General features: G+C 44.6%; 2 protein-coding genes across 6 annotated transcripts in view; one reads left to right on the forward strand and one right to left on the reverse strand.

Moving 5' to 3' along the window:
* The window catches only part of LOC123950298 (high density lipoprotein binding protein), a 73,766-nt gene extending 61,939 nt beyond the window's left edge, over window positions 1-11,827 (reverse strand). The window contains exon 1 of one of the 2 annotated variants that reach the window (XM_046018041.1): window positions 11,699-11,827. The gene's annotated coding sequence lies outside the window, so the exon portion shown is untranslated. Of the gene's footprint in view, window positions 1-11,236; window positions 11,283-11,698 lie in introns of those variants that run through there. The other variant, XM_046018043.1, reaches the window with a different exon arrangement.
* Window positions 11,604-27,983, forward strand: part of SEPTIN2 (septin 2) — a 33,823-nt gene continuing 17,443 nt past the window's right edge. The window contains exons 1-3 of one of the 4 annotated variants that reach the window (XM_046018051.1): window positions 11,604-11,739; window positions 19,560-19,589; window positions 20,212-20,332. In XM_046018051.1, coding sequence (XP_045874007.1) covers window positions 19,581-19,589; window positions 20,212-20,332 — 130 coding nt within the window. In that variant the 5' untranslated portion in view covers window positions 11,604-11,739; window positions 19,560-19,580. Of the gene's footprint in view, window positions 11,740-12,003; window positions 12,096-13,685; window positions 13,709-14,054; window positions 14,160-19,559; window positions 19,590-20,211; window positions 20,333-27,983 lie in introns of those variants that run through there. The other 3 variants (XM_046018052.1, XM_046018054.1, XM_046018053.1) reach the window with 3 other exon arrangements.

Below are 27,983 nucleotides of genomic sequence, written 5' to 3' on the forward strand. Positions count from 1 at the left end.
TGTTTAATTTATTCAGATCAATGCATATTTCACTCACTTCTTATGTAACATAACAAAGTTTTTTTACCTCAATCTTACTAAAGCCTGTTATGATCATCTTCTCAAAGTTCATAAAAGCAAAATTTCAAACCATCACAAAGTGTCAAGGAAGCACTGGCAGCACAGCCGGCTCATCCCAAACAGCAGCAAGATCAGCATGGACCCCACACTGGCACCCCCAGGAGAAGGCAGGAGATCCGCTGGGGCCCCTCAGCGCTGCTCGGGCTTTTCAGACACCACATCCAAAAGGGAAAAGCACAAAATGCTCCATCTGGAGTAGCCGACAGCATTGTGAACCCCAATCACAGACTGTTCTCTGAGCAAGACCCAGAGACACTAGCAGATGGGGCAAACCCTGTCACATGAGAGGATCACCGCCCAAGATGAGGGGAACAGTATCTAAGCTGGGCGAGAAGCGTGACCATGTCAACTAGCACTGGATTAAAAGAGCAGAAAGCACACCTTCCACCACTTCAGGGATGGCGTGAGGACGTAAGACGATGAACAAAAAGTACATTCTGGAATTAAAATATTCTTGTAAGAAGCCCTTAATGCACACCAAATCAGTGCTAAATAGGCTAAAATGAAAACAGCCTTCCATAAAGCCATTTGCCCAACTGACAGCAGATGCTAATTCTAAGTCCCGTGAGATCCGATGGAAGAGAAAAACCCACCCATCACCACTGAGTCCTTCACAGACCATTGCCTCCTTGAAGATTTAGCCCTAAAACTACCAGCACAAGCTGAAAGCAAGTCCATATTTAATCCAGGCGGGCTGGAGGTTGGTTGCAAGTACTGTCTCCAGGTCAGTAGCATCCTCAGCAGTGGAAGGAACCCGAAGGCCCAACCAACCAAGGACAAGAAGGTGAGGCCCACATAAGCAAAGGCCAAAGGTCTCACAGGTCAAAGGAGATCCAGCCCATGCTTTCACAGATCAACTGTTGACTCTTCCTGTGTAACACCATCCTTGTCTCTGTTTGCCCAATCTTTCAGAGAAGAATTGCACTTACCAATCTCACCAGGCCATGGTGATCTACTCCAGCACCTGTAACTAAGGAGACAGCACCTGTAGTGACAGTAACCTGACAGTAACCTGACAGTAACCTGACAGCACCACACCGGATGGATCACCCTGGCTGCAGCTGGCTCTTCTCTGCACATCGCAGACACCACCACATTGAGCGGTGGGAGCCAAGGGGCTCTGTGCACAGGCAGCCAGGCAGCGCTGCTGAGCTCACTGGCAGGCGACAAAGGCCACACAAAACTTTGGTCTCATCGGCTGGCAAGTCAGCTCCAAGCATAAGCAAATGTATCAAAATAGAAGCCTTGTTTCGAAAGAAAAAAATGTATTCTTCAAATCGATCTCACACACACTGCTTTAAGCCAGCACCACAGGACCACCTAGCTGATCTTCTACTTACAGAAAAAGTCAAAATGGTATATACAATCTACAATTCCATTTCAAAGATATTTCCAAATGAGCTGAGTACTAATAAAATCAGAAAGCATATCATATAAAAGCAAAAGGAAGAGCAAGACATACATCTAAGTTTGTCCACAGCAGCTGCCAGACGTCCACACATGTTGTTCACACGAGTCGCCCCCGACACGCAGCGCCCAGGAGCTCACACACTATCTCCGCCAGAAAGGGCACAAAGTGAGAGAAAAGTGAACTTTAAAGTCCCACTCAGACAAGCTCCAGGGCCTTCTCTAAGTTACGGGGCACCATCAACATGGTTCACGACTGTCAGAATGTTGCAACAGAAAGGTGCAAAACTTCACATAGGGCCATCCTTTCCTCTTGTTCTCATTTTTTTTTTAAATTTCTAAAGAAAAGAGTTAATGAGAGGTCCAAAAGTTTTCAACTCTATATAACAATGGCTCAGAAACCACACATTTTCTATTGAGGGAGCTCTGAGAAGCAGAAACACTTTGCCACAAGTCACTCACCTCAACCAAACTTTTTAAAAAAGCAAAACAAAGCCAAATACACAACACCCTTTCCAAAATTATTTCTTCTAATTCTACATTTTGTTGTTTCTTTTCCCTTGTACCTTTACTTGTTCCAGGAGGTCCAGTCCTTTCGGGGATAAGGGCATTCTCTCTGGTCTTGCCATTTCCCCTAAGGCTATCTGTTGTGGCAACCTCTTTAGGAGTCCTGCTCTCTTCAGGGCCTCTAGCTGCAAACCTCCCTGGAGGCTGGGAGCGGTTGCCATGCAGGTAGCGGCTGCCAAGGCACCTGCGAGAAAAGACTGTGTTCCCTCCCCCAGGAAACACACACCCAGAGGTTTGCAGGATGCCTCCAAACCAGGGATCAGGGGAACTCGCCACCACGCCCTCTGTGCTTGACCCTCAGTAGAGTCAAAAAGTTTTTTTTTTTGGCTCACACAGCCCTCCCTCCCAGCCGCATTTATTTAGTGATGGGCTGGCCTAACACCAGTAAGTACCACCAGCAAGTTCATACTGTAAGAACTCTGCACCACAGTTTCTGTGGCACAGGAGATAATACACACTGAATGCCCCTGGCTGAAGTTATTTCGCTTCTTCATAAAGAAACCTAAAGTAGCACCGGTCCAGCCTGCACTGTATCCTGAAGCTTACTGCTGGCAAGACCGTGTGTCCTGCTCATGAGTGGTGAGAGAGCTAAGCAGCATCATGAGGTCCCCTCTCCCCAACACAGCGAGGCCAAGAATTACCACTCTGGTTCCTAAACGTGGTCCCCAGCTCAACCCAACCACCTAAGGCAAGAGGTTATTAGAAGGTCACACAAAGGACTGAGTGCTGATAAAGGGGACACAGTAGAGAAGACCAGCAGGCGGAGGGAGCTTTATGCCAGAACACCACCAAGCAATGCCGTGCTGTGCTTCTGCATAAGACACATGCTCAAAATGCCCTTAGGTCCTAACAGTTTGTGAATCCAAGCACATCCAAACCTCAGGAGAAAGTTGCTCCTTGGTTAGTTGAGGCTGTAAATTCAACAGTGCTTGAAGAACACAAGAGTGACTCACTGAGACTTTAGCATCGGACTGGCTTATTACTATGTCCAGCATATTCCTGAGCCTAGAAAGCTGTTCTAGATTTAGCAGTCTGTTGTAGTTCACCAAAGTCTGAGTAATCAACACTGTCCTGCCAATTCATGCCCTCAAAACACACACAGGGTATCTGCCACAACCACATTACTCTGCCATACTGCAGGGGTCCAGAACAAGCAACAGCCTATCAACGGCTCATCCACTAATCTAGACAGGGTGGGAACAAGCAACTGAGAGGGGACTCACTCCATGAGACCTGCAGGTCCATGAGAGGACATAGGGAGACAGTGGTGATGGATGGCTGTGATAGGATGATGGAAACATTGGGCCAGTAGGAGTCCTGAGAAGAAGACCGATCCCTTAGGGCAGCCACAGATGGACTGACAGTAGCTGCCTGCAGGTTACTACAGAGATGGGCCCTGCATGCTTGTTGACTTTAGGATTGGGACTTTAATTTGTGCACTTCCTTACCCGAAATTTACTGATGGATATGTGAAAAATAAATACTTGATTGAACCAAAGACAGAGATTCAAAATTCTAAAGGATGCAGGGCAATTTTAGTATTTATTTTAGTATTTCAGTAGAATCTCTATCTTGCTCCAAGAAAGTCTGGTTGATCCCACTCTTGGAAAAGCTCAGAAAACACTGTGTGGACATATTGCCTTCTTGACCCCAAGCTTTAGAGTAGCCCTAGAGATAGAGAAGAAACACTAAATTTGTCAACATGTGGGGCACCTGGGTGGCTCAGTTGGTTAAGCAACTGCCTTCGGCTCAGGTTATGATCCCTGAGTCCTGGGATCGAGTCCCACATCGGGTTTCCAGCTCCTCGAGAAGTCTGCTTCTCCCTCTGACCTTCTTCCCTCTCATGTTCTCTCTCTCTCTCAAATAAATAAAATCTTAAAAAAAAATAAATTTGTCAACATGTGAAACTTCTAAAACTGAAGACAAAGATAAGGATGAAATCATCACAGGTCTTGACTCTGCTCGGTCTCCTGCCAGTAAGAAGCGACTGAAATTAATGGTGGTATCACCACAAGGATCAAGTGAGCTTATATGGAGGGCTTCACCAGAGACGGCCCAGCAGCAGCTCTGTGAGGAGTTTCTATTACCATCACCCTCCTTGACATCTGTGACATGAGGGTTCCAATAGTGCAGGCAACACAGCCTCAGCTGAAAAATGGAGCCTGTGACAGCCACATCCCAGAACCCTTAAAAGGACTGACCCTACAAAGCAGGGCTTCTCAACCTCAGGACTGCGGACTTTGAATTAGACAATTATTTTTGTCACAGGCTGTCCTGGGCATTGGAGGATACAGAGCACCCCTGACCTCTAACCATGTCATGACAACCAGAAATATCTCCACACACCACCAGATGGTCTCTGGGGGGCAAAATCACCCAGGTGAACCATTGCTAGAAATAAAGGGCTTGGTGCCTATTGCACAGGAATCAATGAATAAAAGCTTTACTAGACAAGGGTACCTGGGTGGCTTAGTCGGTGAAGTGTCTGCCTTCAGCTCAGGTCATGATCTCAGGGTCCTGGGATTGAGTCCTGCATTGGGCTCCCTGCTCAATGGTGAGCCTGTTCTCCCTTTCCCTCTGCTGCTCCCACTGCTTGTGCTCTAATAATTTAAAAAAAAAAAAAAAAAAAAAAAAAAAAGCTTTACTAACCAAGCAAAGCTTTCCATATCACTTGTGCATCCTTAAAATGGATCACAAAATGGGAAGTGCCATCCTTCCAAACTCAAAAACTTAACTGCTGATAAAATGAGTTGACCAAGTGTTCTGTGCTATCAGGGTTAGAGTAAAAACAATAGCAAAACCTCAGAGATTCAGCTTTCTTATCTTTCAAAGGAAGGAGTTAAAGTCCTACAGGTCAAGAAACACCCTGTCACAAGGCTGATTAAGAACAGGCCCCAAGTGGTGCCTGGGTGGCTCAGTGGGTTAAAGCCTCTCTGCCTTCCGCTCAGGTCATGGTCCCAGAGTCCTAAAATCGAGCTCCCAGAGTCCTGGAATCGAGCCCCACATCGGGCTCTCTGCTTAGCGGGGAGCCTGCTTCCCTCTCTCTCTCTGTCTGCCTCTCTGCCTGTTTGTGATCTCTATCTGTCAAATAAATAAATAAAGTCTTTAAAAAAAAAAAAGAACAGGCCCCAAACTTAAGTCCAGGTCTCCTGACTCCCAAGGCAGCGAGGACCACCTTCTCATCTGTACCAGCATTTCGACCCTTTGTCCTGGCTGGCAGAATGAACCGATATGCCTGGCAGTATATCCTAAGGGACAAACACTGCTGCGTGTCTCACAAGGCCCACCTTCAGGAAGGTCTAAAGACAGCACTTCATACAAATAAAAGGAAAACCAGAGAGTGTTTTCAGAAAACACTTATCTGTAAAACATTCATACTGATTGCTCAATAGCCCTTGCTAACTAAAGGCCGGCTCCTGCCTCTCCTTGCTCCAGGTGAGGCCTGCTCTTGGGCTGGAGGGGGGCGGGGCCACGCCTCAGGGAAGGGCCTCTCGGGAAGACCACCACCCAGGACACAGTGTGGGGTGGGATGGGCAGGCGCTGTGAGGGCTCCAAGAATACTGGTTTTATTAACACTATAGCAAGCCTGAGACAGAGGCCATCTACCAAGGAATAAACCTTTCAGCATAAAAATATTATAAAACACAACTACAACAAAAACAATGTAAAAACTGGCAATCCCTCCTGATTCTTCTCCCAAGAAGTATCTCCAAAATTGTTTTATCTGAGGGTTTTTCTTAGATATATTAGTCCATGGAATAAATAAAAAAAGGATCATGTTATATGCATTGTTTCAGCACTTGCTACACTTAATTCCAGTTAAAATGCATCATGGTTGTCTTTCCGAGAGGTTTGTTGTTTTCTTTTTTCTTTTTTAAGATTTTATTTGTTTATTAGAGAGAGAAAGAGGATGAACAAGAGGACAACGCAGGGCCGGGAGAAGGAGAAGTAGGCTCCCAGCTGAACAGGGAACCTGAGGATGTAGTGCTCCAACCCAGGACCCTGGGATCATGACCTGAGCTGAAGGCAGACATTTAACCAACTGAGCTACATTTCTTGACCGTGAAGACTGACCTATTCACCTCTTCTTTTCTACTAGGGCATTTCAGCACAGGTGTAAAACAAAGCAAGATTACAAATTAAGGTAAAATGCATGTTCTAAGCTAAAAATAACACAGCTGGTGGGCACTCAAGAAAGAAAAGGGAAGAGAAAATACTATTAAAAAGGGACACTTTTTTGCTTTATGCCTTTCACAACCTGGTCAAAGGCTGTGTTTTTTTACCCCTGGGAAGGGAAACAGAATCTTTGGACTAGGGACACCCATCACAACAGAAGGTGAGACACCATTCTTGAAGACAGTAGAGTCAGTCTGTCCATAGTTATTGCTAAGATTGTAGTCTTCTTCCTCATTTGGCCCCCTGGGCACAGGCAAGAGGCTGGAAGAAATTTTTGTAGAGAATCTGAAGAGACAGAAAGAAGCTGACAGGGCACCTTAGGAAATGGCCCAGGCAGGTACATCTCTGCAGTGAACACCACAGCTGGCAAGCCCCAACTACTGACATTTGAGCAGGTGGGAAAATATCAGCAGATAGCACAGAAAAGCTTTGATGTGAAAGTCAACATCCCTAATAAACAAAAAGAAGCGTGAAGCAAACCATGACTTCAGGGAAAGAAAACCTGAAAGCTCAGGAATGCCCTCGGAGAGGTATGGGGAGGCAAAAGAGCTATGAACCCACAGCAGGGTATGAGAAGAGGTGGGGGCAGAGTGAGCCAGAGGACACTCTTTTTTTTTTTTAAGATTTTATTTATTTATTTGACAGAGAGAGAGATCACAAGTAGGCAGAGAGAGAGGAGGAAGCAGGCTCCCCGCGGAGCAGAGAGCCCGATGCGGGGCTCGATCCCAGGACCCCGAGACCATGACCCGAGCCGAAGGCAGCGGCCCAATCCACTGAGCCACCCAGGTGCCCCCAGAGGACACTCTTAGGGACGTGGACAACAGCTCAAAGCCTCGGCCAGAATAAAGCTAACACCCTCCAGAAAGAAAATGGACAACCTGGGCACCTGGGTAGCTCAGTCAGTTAAGTGTCTGCCTTTGGCTCAGGTCATGGTCCTGGGATACAGCCCCACTCGGGCTCCCTGCTTGGCAGGAAACCTGCTTCTGCCTCTCCTCCCAGCTCCTACTCTCTCTTACTCCCTCTGTCTCTCTCTCTCTCAAATAAAATCTTTAAAAAAAAAAAGGAGAGGGGGGGAACAACCTATGCAAAATCAAAGCGTCTATCCAGAAGGTGCAACATTTGAATTCTACAGAGAGAAAGTGAATGGAAAGAAATCAAAGCAAGCAATCAAGAAAAATGCCCAGCATTGAAGAACAGGCGTTTCTGAATAAAGAGGCCTCAAGAGTAGGCAAGACACTGGATGAAAACAGCCTCCAAGGGACATCACTCCACTGGGTGTTTTGAATTTCAGGGAGAAAAATCCTTTAAGCTTCAGAAAAGAACTACATATACAGGCTGAAGAATCAGAATGTCTGAAGCCTTCAACAATAACCTTGAAGACAGAAGTCAGAACAAAATGGTGTCGAACTCTGACTCAGACACATGGGTGGAAATAAAGCACTTTCAGACATACATGTTCTCAAAACTTTATCTCCCCGCATCTGTCCCCAGGCAACCTCTTAAGGAAGCGCTCCATCACAATGAGAGGGGTAGTAAGTCAAGAGAGAGGGAGACATGGGTTCCAGGAAACCAAGGACCCAATGCAAGGGGGTGGTGGATCTGCAGGAAGAATCCAGCAGGGTATTGGGGATATTTATTCCAGATGAGATTAACAAAATACTGGATTTCACTAGTTAAAAAAGACTCCATCTCTTGAAAGGAGATTTAGACAACTGGTGAATTTGGGCTTGAATTTTAGTGACCAATACATAGAAAACAAAAAACAAGACTACCAAGAACTTCAGGGAGAACAAAAGTTGATGCAGGAAAGGAAAAGTTAACCCATCACACTATTTGCCTAGCTGTGAAGGGTACTATGGAGTCACAACATGAACACTAAATTTTGGACTAACCAAACTACAGGTACACATGCTTTAGGCAGCCATGTATTTGTGCGGGGAAGGCACAGCGGTGAGAGCTAGAAATTTCACATCCACTCTCAGGGTCAAGTGAGGAGACAAGACATGCAACAAGGAGGAAGGTAACAAAAGAACAAGAGAGCACATGTGCTGTTTAGAGCAAGAGGCAAAAAGGTGGATGTGTGTGCTCTGCAGGAGAGAAAACAGGACTGGGGAAAAAGTCAGTGTCCCCTTACAAGCCTTTCTACATGCATTACTCCTTTAAAAAACTAGTTGAAGATATAACCTTGACTTGAAATAAAATTTTTAATTTTAAAAATTCAAATGAATGCTAATAAAATGTATTAAGGGAGAGTACACATGGTCAATGTGTTGTTACCAAATTAATGGCAACCATCAAGATGACTAACATGACGCCCAGACAGGTCTGGGACAACACGTCTGGCTGGTCTCTAGCAGTTATCTGAGGAACTTTAGCGTATCTGCAGTCAAATGCTCTACCACTGAGCTATACCCCCAAACTTTAGCATATCTGGTAAAACAGCCTACTAGGAATATCACTTCTAAAATGTCTGACTTTAAGGGGCACCTGGGTGGCTCAGTGGGTTAAGGTCTCTGCCTTCGGTTCAGGTCATGATCCCAGGGTCTGGGATGGAGCCCCAGGTAGGGCTGTCTGCTCAGGAGAGAGCCTGCTTCGGGGCGCCTGGGTGGCTCAGTGGGTTAAGCCGCTGCCTTCGGCTCAGGTCATGATCTCGGGGTCCTGGGATCGAGTCCCGCATCGGGCTCTCTGCTCAGCAGGGAGCCTGCTTCCCTCTCTCTCTCTGCCTGCCTCTCTGCCTACTTGTGATCTGTGTCTGTCAAATAAATAAATAAAATCTTTAAAAAAAAAAAGAAAAAAAAAGAAAAGGAGAGAGCTTGCTTCCCCCTCTCTCTCCACCTGCCTCTCTGTCTGCTTGTGACTCTGTCAAATAAATAAAACCTTAAAAAAAAAATCCTTTAAAATGTCTGACTTTAAAAATACAAAACAAAAAAAAAAAACTTACTTTAGCTAAAATAACTCGTGTAATCAATTTTTTTAAAACGTCACAAATGAAAAGAGTTTCTTTTTCTTGGTTTTCTAATGTTGAGTGTTGTGGTGCTTTTATAACTTAAGGGAAAAGGCATTTTGACACACTGATGCTCTCTTGCTATTTTTCCACTTGGCCAAAAACTTTTCAACATGCATGCTGGACCTCTTGCCACTGCAGCCTGACAACTAAGAACTCAGTTGTGTGCCGTTTCTTCCAGGAGCTTGGTTATTTCTTTATAGTTAAGGGGAAAAGGCTTCCTATGATCACTAGCCCTGTGGGGATAGATGTATGCTGAACAGGCCTTATCAAATCTAAGTATCACTTGGTACTTCAAGAAGTGTGTTCTCTGCTCAAACCCTTTAGATAAATGAAAAGTTTCAGGTGGGAAGCACTAGCTCATCCACTTGGGACTGCTCCTAAGCCATCCAGGTGGACAGTGTAATTACTTGAAACCCTGTTCAAGTCACAGCATCCTAGACAGGACTAGAAGAAGGGCATGAAGCCCTTCAGAACAGGACCTGAGTGAAGCCCTCCACCATCTGAGATACTACCAGTGTACCCAATTCTCAACTCCTTGCCCATTTGTGTCACCAACTACAGCTGTCACGCATCCCGTTGGTAGAAGCTAGTCTTCCTGTTTAGAACACCCCATTCCGGCAAAACTCTTACTCATCCTCTAAATGCAGTTCAACAACTACCTTCTTTGTAAAAACTTTGTAACAGGTAATTAGCGCCTCCTCCTTCATATCTCCATACTTTGTACATATTCCTACTGCTACACTCAAAACGCTGTAACCTAATTATTTTACAGGTGAATCCCCCATACTAGACCATAAGCTGCTTAAGGAAAAGAAAAAAGTCTATATCCTTTCTACGTTTCCATCCCTAGAATCCTTTGAGTGCTCCGCACACAATTCGCGATGTATGTTCCCGGGAGAAGTGCAGTTATGAGGCCAAAGTCAGACAATCAGATGCCCTAAACAAGAAAACCAAGGGAAGCATACACACAACTCGGCGATTCAAGAAGAGTTCTCCCATCAGGCCTGGGAGACGTCAGCCTGGCCCACGGGGGAGGGCCTTGCGACAGCCACCGGCTGGGGCCAACCGCACCTTAAGGGTGCTCGCCTTACGCAGCTGACGTCAACTCGGTGGGAGGAAATGAGATGAACCCACGAACAGGGCCCGGCGCACACAAGGACTAATGGAAGTTACCGGGAAGTTTAGTCCTCACTGTAAAGAATCTAAGTGGCTTTCAAATGCTGTCCCTCAAGACTTGAAGGGGCGCTGCTCGTCTCCTAGCGTCAAAGTCTCAGGACAGTTTCCCACCCAGACCACCGCGAGCTCCAACAGGGCCTTCTTCACCAAACCCCTTTTCAGACAGCACGTCTTCCACACTCAACGAGGTTAGCTAGGAAGCGCTTCTCGTTGTAAAGCGTCAAACCCTAACCGAGGCGGCAGGTCTGAGTCCCCAGACCGACACCGCTCTTACTGTCGTGGGGCACTGCCGACCGCCGCAGACAAAATCCCAAGTGTGCCGTGCCCTGCCGTAATCCCTGCCGGCCAAGAGGTGACGGTCCCGTGGAAGACACCAAGCCACGGGGACGACCACTCCCTGGGGGCCTCAGAGCGCTCCCCTGCCCACAAGCAGGGCTCAGGGAAAGCCACACGGAGAGGCTTTTCCTGTGGTCTCACAGAGACCCAAATCCTCTCACTTTCCGAGGCGATGCCCCGAGCACCTAACCCCTTCTCCAGCGACGCCCTCTCGGTGCCCCCAGCCCCCCCCCCCCACCACCACGCCATCGCCCATCAGAGCCTCAGAAACTGTTTACGCTCAGTCGGGGGTCTTCCACAAGCGCTCCCCGATCGAGGCATTTGCATCGCGCCGGTGCTGGCCTGCAGGCCGCCAGGGAGGGAGAAAGGACATCCCGGCCGGCGCAGCTCCGTGGCTGTCCCCAAGCCACGTCGCCGCGGTGGGCTCAGGGACGCCCCCCGTCTCACCTCGCGACCTGCCCGCAAGAAGACCGCGAGAGGCCGCGCCCGCCCCGCCCTCCCCCCAGGGCACAGGCCCCAGCCCGGGCGCAAGAAGGCCACGTCCCCGGGGACGGACACCCAACTCGATGGTCCGCGCACAGCCCCGCCGGATCACATGACCCTCGGCGGCCAATGGGGGCAAAGCCCCCACACCATCGAGACGACGGCGGCCCGGGGCTAGAGCAGCCCCGTCCGGCTGCTCGCCGTACCCTCCGCAACCCCGCTCCGGCGCTCCCAGCTCGGTGCTGCCGCCATCTTCCTGGAGGAGAGGGCCGGCGGAGAAGGCTCCCGGCCCGTGGTCGCTCCGCACTCTTACCCTGACCTCTCCTACCCCATCCACTTCTCTTCTCCTCAGCGGTCACTTAGCTCCTTGTAAAGAAACACCCTTCATCCCACTCTACGTACCCACAAGGCAAAGACTCACATTACCTGTTCCACTCTTATCAGCGTAAGGAAACCAAGCTCATAAGGTAGGAACTGTGGCGAAACAGGGACAAGCCGCCATCTTGGTAAAGGAGAAGAGGCTACGCTTGACCTCCCCCCCACCCCCAGCCTCTATATGGCCAACTGCCGTGGGAGGGGCACGGCGCCTGCGCAGAGGCGGAAAACGCGGACAGGCCTGCGCCTGCGCACTCGGAAGCCGGCAAATGGGGGCGGGGAGGAAGGCCAGGTAGGGCCGAGGCGAGGAAAGCGTTGGCAAGGGGGCGGGTCGACGTGATGACGCCATCCGCGCACGGGGCGGGACAGGGCGGGGCGCGAGCGTCCGTAGGGCACTGGGCGGGTCCGCGGCGCGTTCGGTAGGCGCCCGTTCATCGGCTTGTCGGCGGTGAGTTCTTGCCCTGAGTCCCCGCCGTGGCGGGGGGCGCAAGCTGCAGGCCGACGCAGAAGGGGCGGGGGTCCGCTGGCCGCGGGCGGTCGGCCGGCTGCGGGAGCGCGCGGGCGGGGCGACTTGCTTGGTGTGGGGGAGGGGCGGCAGGCCCGGGGTCCCCGGCCCTCCCCCTCCTCCTCCGCGGGGTCCGCGGTCCCCCGGGCACTCACGGCGGGACGTGTCCCGGAAGAACCCGAGCGACCCCCCTTCCGTCCCTGGGCGGTTTCCGTGGGGCCGTCTCGGCGCTGGGCCCGGGGCGCCCACCCGGCGCTGGCGGTAGTGGTTGGGGAGGGAAAGCCCAGGTTGCGGCCTGTGAGGCGTCCGGTCGTCGCTCGGACCTGGCCCTTCCACCCCACCATTCTCTGGCGGAGAGGAGCCCTCACACGTCCTTGCCGTCTTGTTAGGCTCCCAGGCTCTTCCTGGCCGCGGACGAAGCAGGGGAGAGGAGGCGGTGGCGGCCCCTGCCCGGTGCACCGCTGGGCCCGGAAGGATGGGGGTGGCGGCCACCATTCCCACGAAGGCCTGACGGGAAGCTGACCCGTGGCTGCCTTTGCTCTCAGGAAAGCCCCCGCTTGGTGGCCGGAGGACCCACAAGATCTGGCCGCCTTTTACCTTTTTGGCTCATTTTTGTCAGTACCACTCCTATCTTGTCTGTCCTCCCGCCACACGTAGAGCTGAACTTGCAGTTCAGAAAGAACTGCTGGGTCTTTGTCATCTTTGGTCTTGCCCCAAATCCTTTCCGTTTGAAACCCAGTAAGCTCCTCACCTTCTTTGTTTTTTGTTGTTGTTGTTGTTGTTGTTTTGTGTAGTCCCTTCTCTGTTGTTCAGGATTCGGCCCAGAATAGATTTCCTCTGGCTGGCTTAGGTGCGCGCTGGATGTCGGCCCTTATTGTTCTCTTTGATATCTGTCTACTAGATTGTTGCTCTTTGAGGGGCAGGAGACGGGCGAGTCTTGTCACCCTTACTCCCTGTCTAGCACAGTGACCAGCACATAGTAGGTTGTCGAATGTTTCTTGAACAGTCCAAATCATTGTAGTGTAGAGGTCCCAAAAACTGTTTCCTAGTGTTTGTAATTTGAGGTTCATTAGTTTCCGTTTTGGTAACTGCCACTCAGACTTTCTTTGTACCAGTGATATCCTAACTCACAATGTGTACTGCTCTGTCAGATCTTGGCAGTGATCTCACTCATCTTAGCTGTGAAGGTGATCCTGATGCTTTCCCCATTTTCCACTTGGATCTCTCTCCTGGCACAGCACTCCAGGGTAAAGAACAAGGGCTTCTCAATCAGATCACATTTGCATTAACTGCCTTTGCGCTAGCAGGGTGACCTAGAGAAATGGGAAGGAAAGGGGGTGAGACTGTCTGTCCTCTGTCATAATTCATAAATGTGATTCAGGTCCCCTTTTATACCCAACTCCTTCTTATACTCAAAGACAGAAACTGTTGAAAAAGAAAAAGATGTTTTTCTATTTTTTCCCAGAGAGAAGGGGACATCAGAACTCATTTTTCAGCAGAATTGGGTTGAAGCCATTTTATATTCTGTATTTATACTGCTTTGTGTTAATGGTCATGTATGTCACTATAGAAAATACATTTGGTTGTGGGGTGCTGTCCAAGTAGCCATTGAGGAGGTTGTGTTGTATAGTGTATGTACCTTCTTAAAATCCAAAGAATCTGAATGTTGAATGTCTTAAGAGCTCTGGATTAGGGATTATGGACCCTCTTAGGGTCATTTTGTGTGTGGTGGTAATGTATGTAAATAGAAGATTAACATGCCTGTAATTAGTAGTGAGGGGCAATCCACTAGTGTAAATACCACTAGCAAAATAAATTTATATGTATTGCCAAGAATCTAATTTTATCCATCTGTTTTTCATCTTTTGTTTTGGAAAAGTTGCTTTGTTCTATGAGAATTGCTCTGTGGAAGAAGGAAGCCACGTTCAAGTAAAGACAAATGTTTAAACAATTGCTAGCATCTAGGATGAGCACAGCCGGAAAGAACAAAATTTTTATTTGACCACAGTGAGTTTGGGGAATCCAAATGGTCTGCAGTCATGGTTTAAATTAATCAACAGTGATTAGCATCTTGTGTTGTAGGATCAAGGCTTTCTCACTGAAAACCAGGTGCTTCAAAAAGTTCCACTTTCCTCTTCCAATTTTCATTTTACATTAGTTAGCTAGTAACTTAACATTGTTCCAAAATCGTAGTGGATCCAAATTATATTTCAGGGAAAAAACCTGAATGTAAAATAGCATATTTCAAGAAAAACTTGCTAAATTAAAGAATTCATAACCTGTTCCAATAATGGTATTCTCCATTATTTTATACATGTACATCCAGATAGGTCTCCCTGCCTTCCCTCCAGCAGGAAACTGATAGGGAGCAGTGAAAGTTCCCCTTCTCTCCTAAGGAACATCTTCAGTCCTGCTGAACAAGATTAGGTGAACACAGATGGGCTCGAGGTACAGAATTCTCATGGTGTTCAGAGGAAGTTGGTCAGAACCCAAGCAGGGGTCCAGGACTCACTGAGAAGAAGCAAGTCTGTGGATGTTCAGGAGAGACCTCCATGACATCCTATGTCCTATTGGACTGGTTTGAAATAAGATACTATGTGATAGCTTTTAAGGCAAGTTCCCACTCTTATTCTTCTATGTAAACTTGGAAGGTCGCATTATCCAATTCTTTAAGAAAAACCCACATTAGGATTCCATCTGAGGTTGGACCATGTTTATATACTAATCCAGGAGAAATAAAAATGATTTGATTTACCTAGGCCCTATTTTTTCTAAATTTGTTCTTACATGCTTGGTTGCTTTTTGTTTTAATTGTTATAAATGACATTTCACCCCTATTTCCATTCTTTTATAGTCATTACTAGTACAGAAAAGAATTATTTTGTGTCCGGCTTCTATCCAGCCACCTTACTAAATTACTTAATTCTAGATTTTTTAAGATTTATTTATTTGGGTGAGGGGTGGGGCCGAGAGAATCTTGAGCAGACTTGCTGCTGAGCCCAGAGCTGGAAGTGAGGTTTGGTCCCCGCCCCCCACCCTGAGATCATGACCTGGGTTGAAATCAAGAGTTGGCTTAACTGACTGAGCCACCCAGGCACCCCTAGAGTTTTTGTTTAACTGAACCATTTGTGTTCGGTGTATTCATTCTTATCAGTGAAAAAGCTTTTGTTTTTTTTTTTTTTCATTTTGTTGTTTCACTGAATTTCATGGTGAGATTACAATATGAGGATCTTGTTTGGATCTTAATTCAAATGAACAACCAAAAAAATGAGACAGAGAATTAAGTGTTTTTTTAAAATAATTACAGTGGTAATGGGCCTCCTTGCCTAATTAGTGATTACAATTTAAATGGATTTAGTATTCCATTGTTGAGAGAGTAACATTTGCCATTGGTGTTCGGGAATACCCTGGGTTTTATTTAAGCAGTTTCCTTAGTGTTTTTATTATAGGTGGTTGCTAAATTTTATCATGTCTCTTCATCTATTCATACAGGATTATCTCATTTAATTTGTTGTAACGGCTTTATGTAGATAGATACTTTTGGTATGTTTCTGGAACCTAATTGCTAACAAATATTTCATTGAGAATTTTTGTAGTTTATATTCATGAGTGAGATCGACATACCGCTGTCTATCTAGCCAGCTTTCTTAGGTCTCTCTCTGGGTTTGTTGTTAAAAGTTGTAGTTTCTTCATAAAATGAATTGGAGTGCTTTCCCTTTTTCTGTACTGGCCTAAATGACATGGGTGTTACCTGTTCAGGGTTGGATGGAATGCAGCTCTAATTCTCCCTGCTTTTGGTCCCTTTTTCATTGGTAGATTTTATTCAGCTGTTCAGTGGTATTTGTTCTTGTCAGGTTTTCCAATTCTTGGTTCCATTTTGGTAATTTGGGAAGTCATCCATTTCTTCCAGATTTTCAAATCTGTGGCCATCTTGATAGATGGAGTCTCCTGAGTCTAAATTACCTTCTTTTTTCTGTATTGGCCCCCACTCCCTTCCCCCGCCCCTAAATGGGACTTGTTGAAGAATTTGTTTCAAAGAACTAGCTTTTGGATCTATTTATTTTTCTATTGAGTTACTTCATTTCTCAATACTGTGAGAACAAATTTATCTTCTGTGTTCTTTAAAGAATATCTAAAACTGAAATTCTCATCAGAGTCTATGAAGCTTTTACAGATCTGCTTTTGTCTTCTTTCCATTGTTTGCTAGATAGCTTGAGGTTTTGCTTTTGTTACCCTCATTTATCCAAAGGATATCCAGAGTGTTCCAAATAATTGGGGTTGTATTTTATCCCCCCCCCCCAGTTTTAACAGATCACAAGTTGAAAACATCAATTGTAAAAATATATTTTGAAATTTGCTTAAATTTTCTTTATGATAGTTACTTGATTTTTTTCACTAATTGCTTTTCTTTATTAACTCAAGATTCTGTGTCTATTAATTATAGTTTATTGGTTGTATCACACATTCCTCTGCCCTTGCCCATATTCTGTTTACTGAGTCTGTAATTTGGAGGGATGCTTGCTATTAAAGTCTTGGATTTGATTTGTATTATTATCAAGTTCATATGGTATATTTTCTAGTCTTTGCTTTATGTATTTATCTATTGTAATGCTTTGTATATGCAAGTTTAAGAATGTTTATCTTCCCTATAAAATAGTTTCTTTTATCACGGTCACATTTTTACCTTAAATTTCACCTGAACTGATACTGTTGTCTGTCTGTCCTTGTGTTTGGCCAGCCCAGTATCTTTTAGCCTGTCCTTTTGTTTTTAGCATTTTTGTTACTTTGTTTTAAGCATATCCGTCTACTTAATGATTGATTTTATTATTTTTCCTCGTTTCCATAATTTTGCTGGCTTGATCAAGTTGCTATTCCATATTTGTTTCTTAATTTGGAAGTTTGCTTTTTTTTTTTTATGGTTATCTTTCCTTTTATAGACACACTTAATTTCTATATTTGAAAAAAAGATGTCTGCTGCTGCTTCTGCCCCTTCACCTCTCCCTTTGGAATGCTCTCACTCTTGCTGCCAACTCAGAGGTTTTGCTGAGGTAGTTTAATACTAATCCTTATATTATTAATAGTATTTTCCTAGGATGTCCCTTCTGTTCAAGAGACCTTAATTCACTCCAGACAGTTGGTTAATGTGTGGACTCTGATCTTTGTTCTTTTAAGGAAAATTTTTTTCTATTATTCTTTTCCTCCCTCTGTCCCTTCTCACTTAATGAGAACTCTTTCTCTTAACAAGGTAGATGGCCTAGATTGTTCCTCCAAGTCTTTTACCCATGATCATCATCTTTGTATTTTTGCCTGTGCATTAAGAATTCTTATATTTGGTCTTCCCAGTCACAGTTTGAGTCTCAGCTGTGGCCGTTTGTTCAATTGAGCTACCAATGTCTGAGTTTGAAAATCATGGTTTTTAGGTCCAGCAAGTTTTGTTTGTTTTCTTTCTTTTCTTTTTCTTTTTCCTTTTCCTTTTTTTTTTTTTTTTGAGATTTTATATATTTGAGAGGGAGAAAGTGAGAGAGCATGAGTGGTGAAGTGGGGCAGAGGGAGAGGGAAAAGATTGCTACTCTCCACTGAAACAGGAGCCTGACGTGGTAGGCTCGATCCCAGGACCTTGAAATTGCAATCCTGATGACCTGAGCTGAAGGCAGACACTTCACCAATTGAGCCACCCAGGTGCCCCCAGTTTTATTTCTCTTTTTTTTTTTTTTTAAAGATTTATTTATTTGACAGAGAGAAATCACAAGAGAGGCAGGCAGAGAGAGAGGAAGGGAAGCAGGCTCTCCGCTGAGCAGAGAGCCCGATGTGGGACTCGATCCCAGGACCCCGAGATCATGACCTGAGCTGAAGGCAGCGGCTTAACCCACTGAGCCACCCAGGCGCCCCTATTTCTCTTAAATAGTGTACTTGCATCTTCATTCTAGTGATACTATTTTGGGGGGTCAAATTATTGCCTTCCGGGGGTGCCTGGGTGGCTCAGTCGTTGAGCTTCTGCCGTTGGCTCAGGTCATGATCCTAGGGTCCTAGGATCGAGCCCTGCGTCTGGCTCCCTGCATGGCAGGGGGGCCTGCTTCTCCCTCCCCACCTCCCGTGCTTGTGTTCCCCCTCTTGCTGTGTCTCTCTCTCTCTCTGTCAAATAAATAAATAAAATCTTTAAAAAAATAATTATTGCCTTCCTCCTCCTGCAGCTTGCCTATTTAACTCTTTTTGAAGAAGGGAGATGCAGTCACTGGAGTCCTTATGCTCAGGACCTCTGTTCTCCAAGCTTTTCCAGGATCCACTATATTCCGTTCCTTGCTAAAAGATTCTTTAGAATTCATCTCTTGCTTCTGTTCTTGCCTAACAGGCCTACTTTCCTTTAAGTTTGCCTTAATTCCCCACCTATGCTTGGAGATTTCCGTACCTTCTCAGTCAGTGGCCCTCCCTTTTAGCCCAGGCCTGAACAGATACTCCCTTCTCAGCAGTGGTGGTGGCAACAGTTTGCGAGGCTGCACCCGAGTCCACAGCCTTCTTCTGCCTCTCTTGTTCCTGCCAGATAGGTGAGAGTAAGACTTCCAGTGGGCCACTAGAAGGAGAACCAAGACTATAATGCAAATCCTACTGCTGCCAGCCTTCATTAACCAAACCACACATAGGGGTGCAGGAGCCTCATGACTTTAGAGATGGCTGGGAACAGTTACATTCAGAAAGGAAAAAGGGTGTGCAGTTTTCAGGAATGTTAAGGTTTGGGGGATGGGGAGACAAGAACAGGAAAGAAACTTTCTAATAAGTTTCTAAGCTCCAGAGGGAATCAAATCTGACTGCATTCATATCTCTTGACTTTGTTACCAAAGGTTAGCCAGTTCCAGACTCCATGTTCCCCAAAGTTTCAAGTCTTAAAATTCATTTTAAAATTCCAGATGTTCTAGAACTGTTACTCTCCTCAAGCACTCCAGTGTGTTCAGTCCTTTTCCCTTTACTTATAAATGTTGTTCTGTGTGCTCCATTGTCAAAAACTAGTTCTCAGGATTTCGAGGAACCTTCAATAGCAAATAGTACTCTACAAGCACCCTTTCCTTGTAGACAGGTTTCAAAGAGAGAAAGAAAAATCATAATTCTAGAGGTCATGAGAATTTGTGTTTTTCTCCTATTGTGTCCCTGGTGCTTCACATATAATGGGTACTAAAGTTAGTTTGGATATTATTGGAAATAATGGAATGTTTGTATGTATACATATGTATACATGGCTAATTGATCTATTTTTTTATATTTAATTTATAATGAGATAATCTCTTCTAATTTGATGCAATTGACAAGGTGAGTGAAACATAAGCTGTTTATGCTTTGTGTGTAAGTCTTTACATGTCAATTCATGCTAAATCAATTGTGTGTATACATACAAACATACACTTTTTTTTTTAACAGATCAAGGAAACTTCACTGAAGATGTCTAAGGTAAGAGATCTTCTCATTTCTCTATAGTACAAGGTAAAACTGCTTTGTGTTTTCAAGCTGTTTATACTCAAGACTTATATGACTCATTTTTAATATTAATATAACTGATATATTTGATTCATTGAGACAGTTCTGATTTGACATTTTAAAAGCTTTGAGCTTTCTTTTTTCAGATTTCCAATTTCTTGCTTCTAAATGCATGAGTAGCAATCCATTTAACCTACTTTACATCATTCCCAGCAGACCAATCAAATAATAATTTAAAATTCAAATAATTTATCATTATGAATTTTGTAGGGTTATTACACTTGATAAATTGGCATATATCAGCTCTGGCAAATTAGCACAGAGCCCTGAAATAAATTAGTTCTAAAAGGCACACTGAGAAAAGCAGAACTTGTGGCTAAAATTGCAAGATTATTACTTTCCTTTTCTTTTGGAGTGTTTGGGTGTTCATTACTATCTGATACATAATCATCATACTAATTTTTGCTTTTTTAAAGTACATTTATTTTAATTTGTGAGAACTAATGTTACCTTTGTCACAGGTTTGGTTGTATCTTAAAAGTAACTGATAAGGTTTTGTTTTTTTGTTTTTGTTTTTTGTAATATTTTATTTTAGCAACAGCCAACTCAGTTTATAAATCCAGAAACTCCTGGCTATGTCGGATTTGCAAATCTTCCCAATCAAGTTCACCGAAAATCAGTGAAAAAGGGTTTTGAGTTCACACTAATGGTGGTCGGTAAGAAATTAGCTTATACCTTCAAGCTTATTAAATAAGTGGGTATCTCCCCTTCCCAACCTTTAGGGTTTAATAGGGTGGCCTATAAAGTCAAAAGAAAGATTCCTTTGTTGTCAGAATCCAGTAACTGGGAATTTGAAAAAAAACAATTCTTTAGAAAATTTTGTTGAAGAGTAAAATTCTAATATTTCTGTCATTTTCTTGTTTGTATGTGGTGAAAGTGCTGGTGACCCTCCAAAATGGCCATGGTGACTCTTGCCTCCTGGTGTTTGTGATACTTTCTACCCCCTCCCCCATTATGTAGGGCTTACCCATGTAGCCAGTAGGATATGGCAGAAATGAAGGTGTGTGATTTTGAGACTGGGTCGTAAAAGAGATTGCAGCTTGCACCTTATAGTCTCTTGAATCACTCACTTTGGGGGATGCCAGCCACTGTGTTAGGAGGACCCATCAGCAGCTTTATAGAGAAGTCCCCCAAAGCAGGAAGCTGAGACCTGCCAGTAGCTGAGTGTAAGCTGTTCTAGACCTTCCTGAACAAAGTTGTAAACAAGCCTTGTAGAATCAAGCTGATTGACAAATAAGCTGTTGTCAGGATAAAAGCCATCATTCATTAAAGAAGGATGTCAAAATCCAGTTTACGATGTAACATTTATAATTGCTAGCATCCAATAAAAAGTTACTATTTATGCAAACAAATAAAACAATGTAGCACATTACCAGGAGAGAAATCAGGCAATAGAAACAGATCCAGAAATGACAGAGATGATAGAATTGGTGAACAAGAACTTTTACTATTTTTTTTTAAGATTTTATTTATTAATTTGAGAGAGAGAGAGAACATGAGAGGGGGAAGATCAGAGGGAGAAGCAGACTCCCTGCTGAGCAGGGAGCCTGAAGCGGGACTCGGTCCAGGGACTCCAGGATCATGACCTGAGCTAAAGGCAGTCACTTAACCATCTGAGCCACCCAGGCACCCAAAAACTTTTACTATTTTAAATATGCTTCTTGTACCTAAAGGAGAATATCAGTGAAATAAAGATAACCAAAAAGCATTTAACGAAAGAACTAGAGATTAAAAAAAATAACAGCATTTGAGATGGAAATTTTTCTGACGTACATAACAGTGAATTGAATATATCCAGACACCAAGTAGAATATATATAAAGAAAACCACACCAGGACACACAATAAACAGTTGGCGAAAAGCAGTTATAAACAAAAATCTTCCAAGGAACGTGGTGGGTGGTGGGAAACAGGTACATTGCATACAGAGGATGGAAGGGTGAAAGGACCACTGACTTAGCTGGAATAATATAAGCCATAGGAAATGATAGTTTAAAATACTGAAGGAATAAAACCATGAGCCTGGAATTCTGATGGAGACTTTAAAAAAATGAAATACAGACATTTTTAGGTAAAAACTGAGAGAATTTATCACTATCAGACCTACACCAGAAGAAAGAGGATTTTTTTTTTTTTAAGATTTTATTTATTTATTGGACAGATAGAGATCACAAGTAGGCAGAGAGGCAGGCAGAGAGAGAGAGAGGAGGAAGCAGGCTCCCCGCAGAGAGCCTGATGCGGGGCTCGATCCCAGGACCCTGGGATCATGACCTGAGCTGAAGGCAGTGGCTTTAACCCACTGAGCCACCCAGGCACCCAAGAAAGATGATTATTCAACGGGGTTTTTCAGGGTAATAGAAAAGGTAGAGCACTAGAAATGGCAACCGTGTTGGTAAACAAACACTTTTTTTTTTGGTTTTCGTTTCTTTCAGTGATAATTGCCTTTATAGCGAAGTTAATGAGGTATGACGTTGGAGTATGATGAACCAGAGTAGCAAGGGACAGGAGGGTGTGTAGAAGGGCCGCTGTAACACATTGACCTCATGGAATATTCTGTGAGAGAGGAATGAGAAGTTAACATTGCTTGTTGTCAACTCGAGCAGTCATTAGAAAAGGGAAACAAGGGACGCCTGGGTGGCTTAGCGGGTTAAAGCCTCTGCCTTCGGCTCAGGTCATGATCCCAGGGTCTTGGGATGGAGCCCCGCATCCGGCTCTCTGCTTAGCAGGGAGCCTGCTTCCTCCTCTCTCTCTCTCTCTCTCTGCCTGCCTCTCTGCCTACTTGTGATCTTTATCTGTCAAATAAATAAGATCTTAAAAAAAAAAAAAAAGGAAAACAGGGGTTTGACTAAAAGCAAATAGGTTTGATAAACTAGAGCACAAGAACCTTTTTAATCCAAAAGAAGGCAGATAAAGAGGAGATGAGACAGATGGGGAGAGGGCAGCTCTCTGGCCAAAGGGGCACAGCCATGACTGTGACAGGTGAGAGACAGGCAGGATGAGCCTGAACAACCAGAATGGCAAATCCTCATGTGGAACCCAACCATGAGAAACCTCACATGGCTCTATCAATACCAGACAGCAGACTTCAGGTCTACTACCTGGATGTTCCCAGACACCAAAAAGTAGGTATCAGAAAGATGCAGGGGACAGTGGAAAACAATGTCTTAACTGTATGTGCACTTAACAAAGCTCAATGAGGTATGGTGCAGAATCAGGAAAAAGATAATTTGTGAGAGTGGGTTTTTAACATTCTGCATAGTAATTTTTGAAACAAAATCAGTAATGTTACAGAATATTAGAATAACGCTATCAAACAACGTGACCTAATTGACATTCAGAGCACTGTGCTGAGGGACTGCAAGGTAACACATTCTCTTCAAGGGCACATGGAACTTTCACAAATGCTAGTCTTTATTATTTTTTTTTTTAAGATTTTGTTTATTTACTTGACAGAAAGCACTAGCAAGAGGAGAGGGAGAGGGAGAAGCAGGCTCCCCAAAAGCAGGAAGCCAGATGTGGGGCTCAATCCCAGGACTCTTGAGATCATGACCTGAGCTGAAGGCAGAAACTTAACAACTGAGCTCCCCAGGCGCCCCCCACAAAGATACTCTTTATGGCGAGAGTATTTTGGTAGGCCAGCATTACCCCGTAATCAGTAATGAGAAAAGTACAGACTAACTCTTAATGAGCGTAGACACAAACATCTCAGTGAAGTTAAGGCAAGTCCAGCAATACATAAAAATGCTCATTAACATAGTCATTTTTGCTACTGTACAATGTATATGTGCTCCTTAAAAATCATCATGTTAGGGGCACCTGTATGGCCCAGTCATTAAGCATCTGCCTTCGGCTCAGGTCATGGTCCCAGGGTCCTGGGATCAAGCTCTCATCCGGCTCCCTGCTCAGTGGGAAGCCTTCTCCCTCTCCCATTCCTCCTGCTTCTGTTCCCTCTTTTGCTGTGTCTCTGTCAAATAAATTAAAAAACAACAACAAAAACACAACATGTCATACAGTAATGCAGTTAAAATCATAGGCTCCTAAAGAAAATGGGTACAAGACTCAAAACCCAATTTTGGTGGCACATTTGGAAGAGAGTGAGGAATGTAATCAGGATGGTTTTTACATATTAATTGGTTAAAATACTATCTGATGTCAAATGTAGTCACTATGGGTTGACTAGTCCCTGAAGTTTGTCAAAGTGGGCATTGGGAAGTGGTGGAAGGAGGGCTGTGTGAAGATGGATGGGGAGCTGTGCCAAGAGGACTGAGTGGCCGTGCCCCACGATACCATTTTACTGAGGTTGATGGGAGCTCTGGAGGTACATGTTGGGAGTAAACTCTCATGGCTTCATTTTTCTGGGTGTGGTGGTCTGTGTTCACTTAGTTTGACAGCAGTGAAATTACACATAAACAGATGCAAAGTTTATATTACGTCGAAATTGTTCCCAAACATACTAGTTGTGTTGGAACAAAGTCTCAATTTCAGGGCTCATGTTATGGCAAAGCTGACTGTATATCCTAACCAATGGGGCTTATCTCAGGAGTGTGTGGTTTAACATTGGAAAATCAGTCCTCATGGTTCTGAAGGGGAAATGCATGCCGTCACCTAAAACTTGCGGTTGTAACAATTTCAAACCCTTTAAGGGTTTTAAAAGTTAGTAAGCTGGGGCTCCTGGGTGGCTTGGTTGGTTAAGCTGCTGTCTTCAGCTTAGGTCATGGTCCCGGAGTCCTGGGATCAAGTCCCGCATCGGGCTCCCGACTCCATGGGGAGTCTGCTTCTTCCTCTGACCTCCCTTCTCATTCTCTCAAATGAGTAAATCTTGAAGAAAAGTATTAGTAAGCAAGAAATAAAAGGAAGTTTTTTCAACTTGATTAAGGGTATATACTAAAAACCTATAGTGTTATTCTTTCTCATGAAGAAAGAAAATAAAACATGCTTAATTACAAGTGAAAAGATTTGAGTATATTAAAAACTCTAAGGAATCCCAAAACTACTAAGTCTAATAAGTCAATTTTATCAAGATTGCAGGTTCTGATCAGTACACAAAAATCAACTTGATTTATCTGGATTACCAACAGATAATTTTAAAATGACCTTGAAAAGACAATCAAATACAATAGTAATAAAAACATTTCAGAAGACAGTATCATTTGCCATCATACAAGAAATGCGTACTGCTGAACATAACTTAGCAAAATGTGTGCACGTCCCACACTGACAACATGACAGCTGGGCTGAGTGAAGGAAGGCCAGAGGAGCTGTGAGTGCTGCTGGCATGCTGGGTGTGCCCACGACCGTGTCCTGCTGTCCGCAGAGTGATCCACAGAGTCAACACAATGCCCGTCAGAGTCACACCAAGCTTGTGTAGAGTAGAAATGAACAGTCTGATACTGAAGTGTAAACATAAGTGCAGAGGGCCTAGAATAGACCGAACCACGTAGGGGGCTCTTACTGTCTGATTTCGAGATGTACCAGCAGGAACTGCGAAGTGTGGTAAATGTAGACATTCAGATCTAGCGAAGAGAATAAATAACAGCCCAAAGTAGACTCACGTACACATGGTCAGCTGATTCTTGACAGAGGTGCCAAGGTGATGCAAAGGCGGAAAGGTTGGTTATTTTGGAGATAGTGATGTAAACAAGTAGGTGGTCATGTGGCAGACAGGGACTGTGCACCCCTCCTTCACACTGTACCCCAGAGTCACTAACCATACAGCTATAAGGAGTCTAGAAGAAGATGGGCAAGAAAATTTTCTTGACTTTGGACTAAGCAGATTGCTTAGAATGTGAAGAACATTAGTCATAAAATAAGTAAGTTGTACTTCATTAAAAATTTTACTTTCTTCTAACGACACCAACAAGAAAAAAAGGCCATAAACTGAGAAAGTGTTCACAGCACTACATATGAGGTAGGACTTGTATCCAGAACATAAGCCTGTATAGTTCAGGAAGAAGACACCCTCCCCAGTTACAAAAAGGACCACAGGATTGGAACAGACATTTCATAGAGACACTGAATGGCCAGGACCCACAGCATCCTCCTTGGTCATCAGGAAGAAGTGCACACTGACTCACAAGATGCCCCTGCACTCCCTGGAGTGGCTGAAATTTTCCAAGTCTGGCTGTCCAGGTGTTACTAAGGATATGGACAACTGCTGCCCTCCTAATGGGTGGTGAGAATAAAAAGTGACACAACCACTTTGGAAACTAGTTTTGTGCTTTCGCAGTTATACACATACTATATAACTTGACAGTTCCCAACCTCCATAGTCACCCAGGAGCAATGTGATGGCATGTCCACAGAGACACTTTATGGGTATGCAGAGGCACTTCTCCTGCCGTAGCCCAGACTGGACATGATGCAGGCGTCCAACAGGAGGGTGGGTCAGCACATGGTGATGTGTCTGTATAAGGGTGAATTGCTAGGCAGTACAAAGAACAGACTACTGGGAGATGAAACAACATGGATTCATCTCCAGAGCAAATCGTGCCAAGCAAAAGCAAAGCAACCAGACACAAAAAGGAAAGCTGTACAGTCCCTTGAAGATCTAGAATAACTTTCTGTAGGGACAGAAAACAGCTTGGTGTACGCCTGCAGTAATGCTAGACAGGTAGAGCTGACTCTGATTTAAGCAAAGGAGCTCTTGCGGTACAGAGATCCTCTTTGTCTTGGATGGAGTTTATCTGAGTGTGTACTTAGTCAAACCCATCAGGACAGTTGAGATGTGTGTAGGGAACTATTGAACTGAGATGTATATAAGTTACACCTCAGTGAAGTGGGTTTGAAAGAAGTCAGGTAGTTAGGGGATTAAGGGTGAGATGGGTAGTGAATAACAGCTAGAAACTTAACCACAAGAACCCTCAACTTTAAATGGTAACTATTAGCAGCTTAAGAAAAATGGTATAGGGGCGCCTGGGTGACTCTGGGTTAAAGCCTCCACCTTCGACTCAGGTCATGATCCTGGGGTCCTGGGCTCGAGCCCGCATCGGGCTCTCTGCTCGGCAGGGAGCCTGCTTCCTCTCTCTCTCTCTCTCTCTCTCTGCCTGCTGCTCTATTTGTGATCTCAGTCTGTCAAATAAATAATCTTTAAAAAATTTTTTTAAAATGGTATATATGTATTCCCCTGCTTTCTGAAAGTTCACGTTAGGTCTTGTATGAAAGACATGCTGTCCTGCCCATTTTCAACAACTGGAAGACAAGCAAAAGAGCTTGGTGTCAGTTTTGAAGCGAGCTGTGACAGAGACAGAATGCCCTCGAAGCGCCTTCCTACTCTCAGCATCATGGTGTCCAGCCACCAGAGTCCTGAACTGTGCGAGCATCTGGGTTTCGCCTTGATTGATTTTGCACATCTATTAAGGTGTATTCTAAGCTATAAAAAGCCTGAGACATGATTTTTTTGGGGGGCCTGGGAATGTCAAAAAATGTTCCATACCAATTAGTGGTATTTGCTCTTTTGCTTTCCGCTATTTGGGCTTAGGAACATGACTTTTGGGTGGAGGGAAAACCCGTATTGGAAAAAGGCCAGCGTACCTAACTTGTAAGTCAGAGACTGTTGAAAAGGCATTGTTTTTTAAACTGTGGCTTATTTCTAAGGAAATAAATTTTACAAAATGATCACATGCAAATGAAAAACTACAAATGTTGGGGCCCGTGGGTGGTGCAGTTGATCAAGCATCAAACTCTTGTTTTCTGCTCAGGTCATGATCTCAGGATTATGAGATCGAGCTTGGTATCAGGCTCCAGGCTCAGCTTCAGATTCTCTGCCTCTGCCCCCCCCACCCCCACCCCGGCACTTGCACACCCTCTCTCTGTCAAATAAATAAAATCTTAAAAAAGAAAAATAACTTTAGATGTTTGGGGGGCAATCTGCAGGAAATTTTAAAATTACAAGTATGTTCTTTTTTTTTTTTAATTTATTTATTTGAGAGAGAGATCACAAGTAGGCAGGGAGGCAGGCAGAGAGTGAGGGGGAAGCAGGCTCCCTGCCTGGCAGAGAGCCCGATGTGGGGCTCGATCCCAGGACCCTGAGATCATGACCTGGGCCAAAGGCAGAGGCATAACCCACTGAGCCACCCAGGCGCCTTAACGAGTATGTTCTTTAAAGATCCCAAGGACAGAGGCAAGGTGGCAGGCAGGTTGCTTATGAGGGATCTTGATGCTCCTTAAGTCTGGTCAACTGGTCATATTTGGTGATAGTTTATATCAAGTGTCCAGGCTCCCACCATGATGATGTGAGGTGGGTGTTGACTCCATTCACAAGAAATGCAAGATTAAAAATATAAAGCTTATTGCTAAAATACGTTACCTT

This window comes from Meles meles, chromosome 9 (assembly GCF_922984935.1).
Source record: "Meles meles chromosome 9, mMelMel3.1 paternal haplotype, whole genome shotgun sequence".
NCBI classification, from domain to species: domain Eukaryota; kingdom Metazoa; phylum Chordata; class Mammalia; order Carnivora; family Mustelidae; genus Meles; species Meles meles.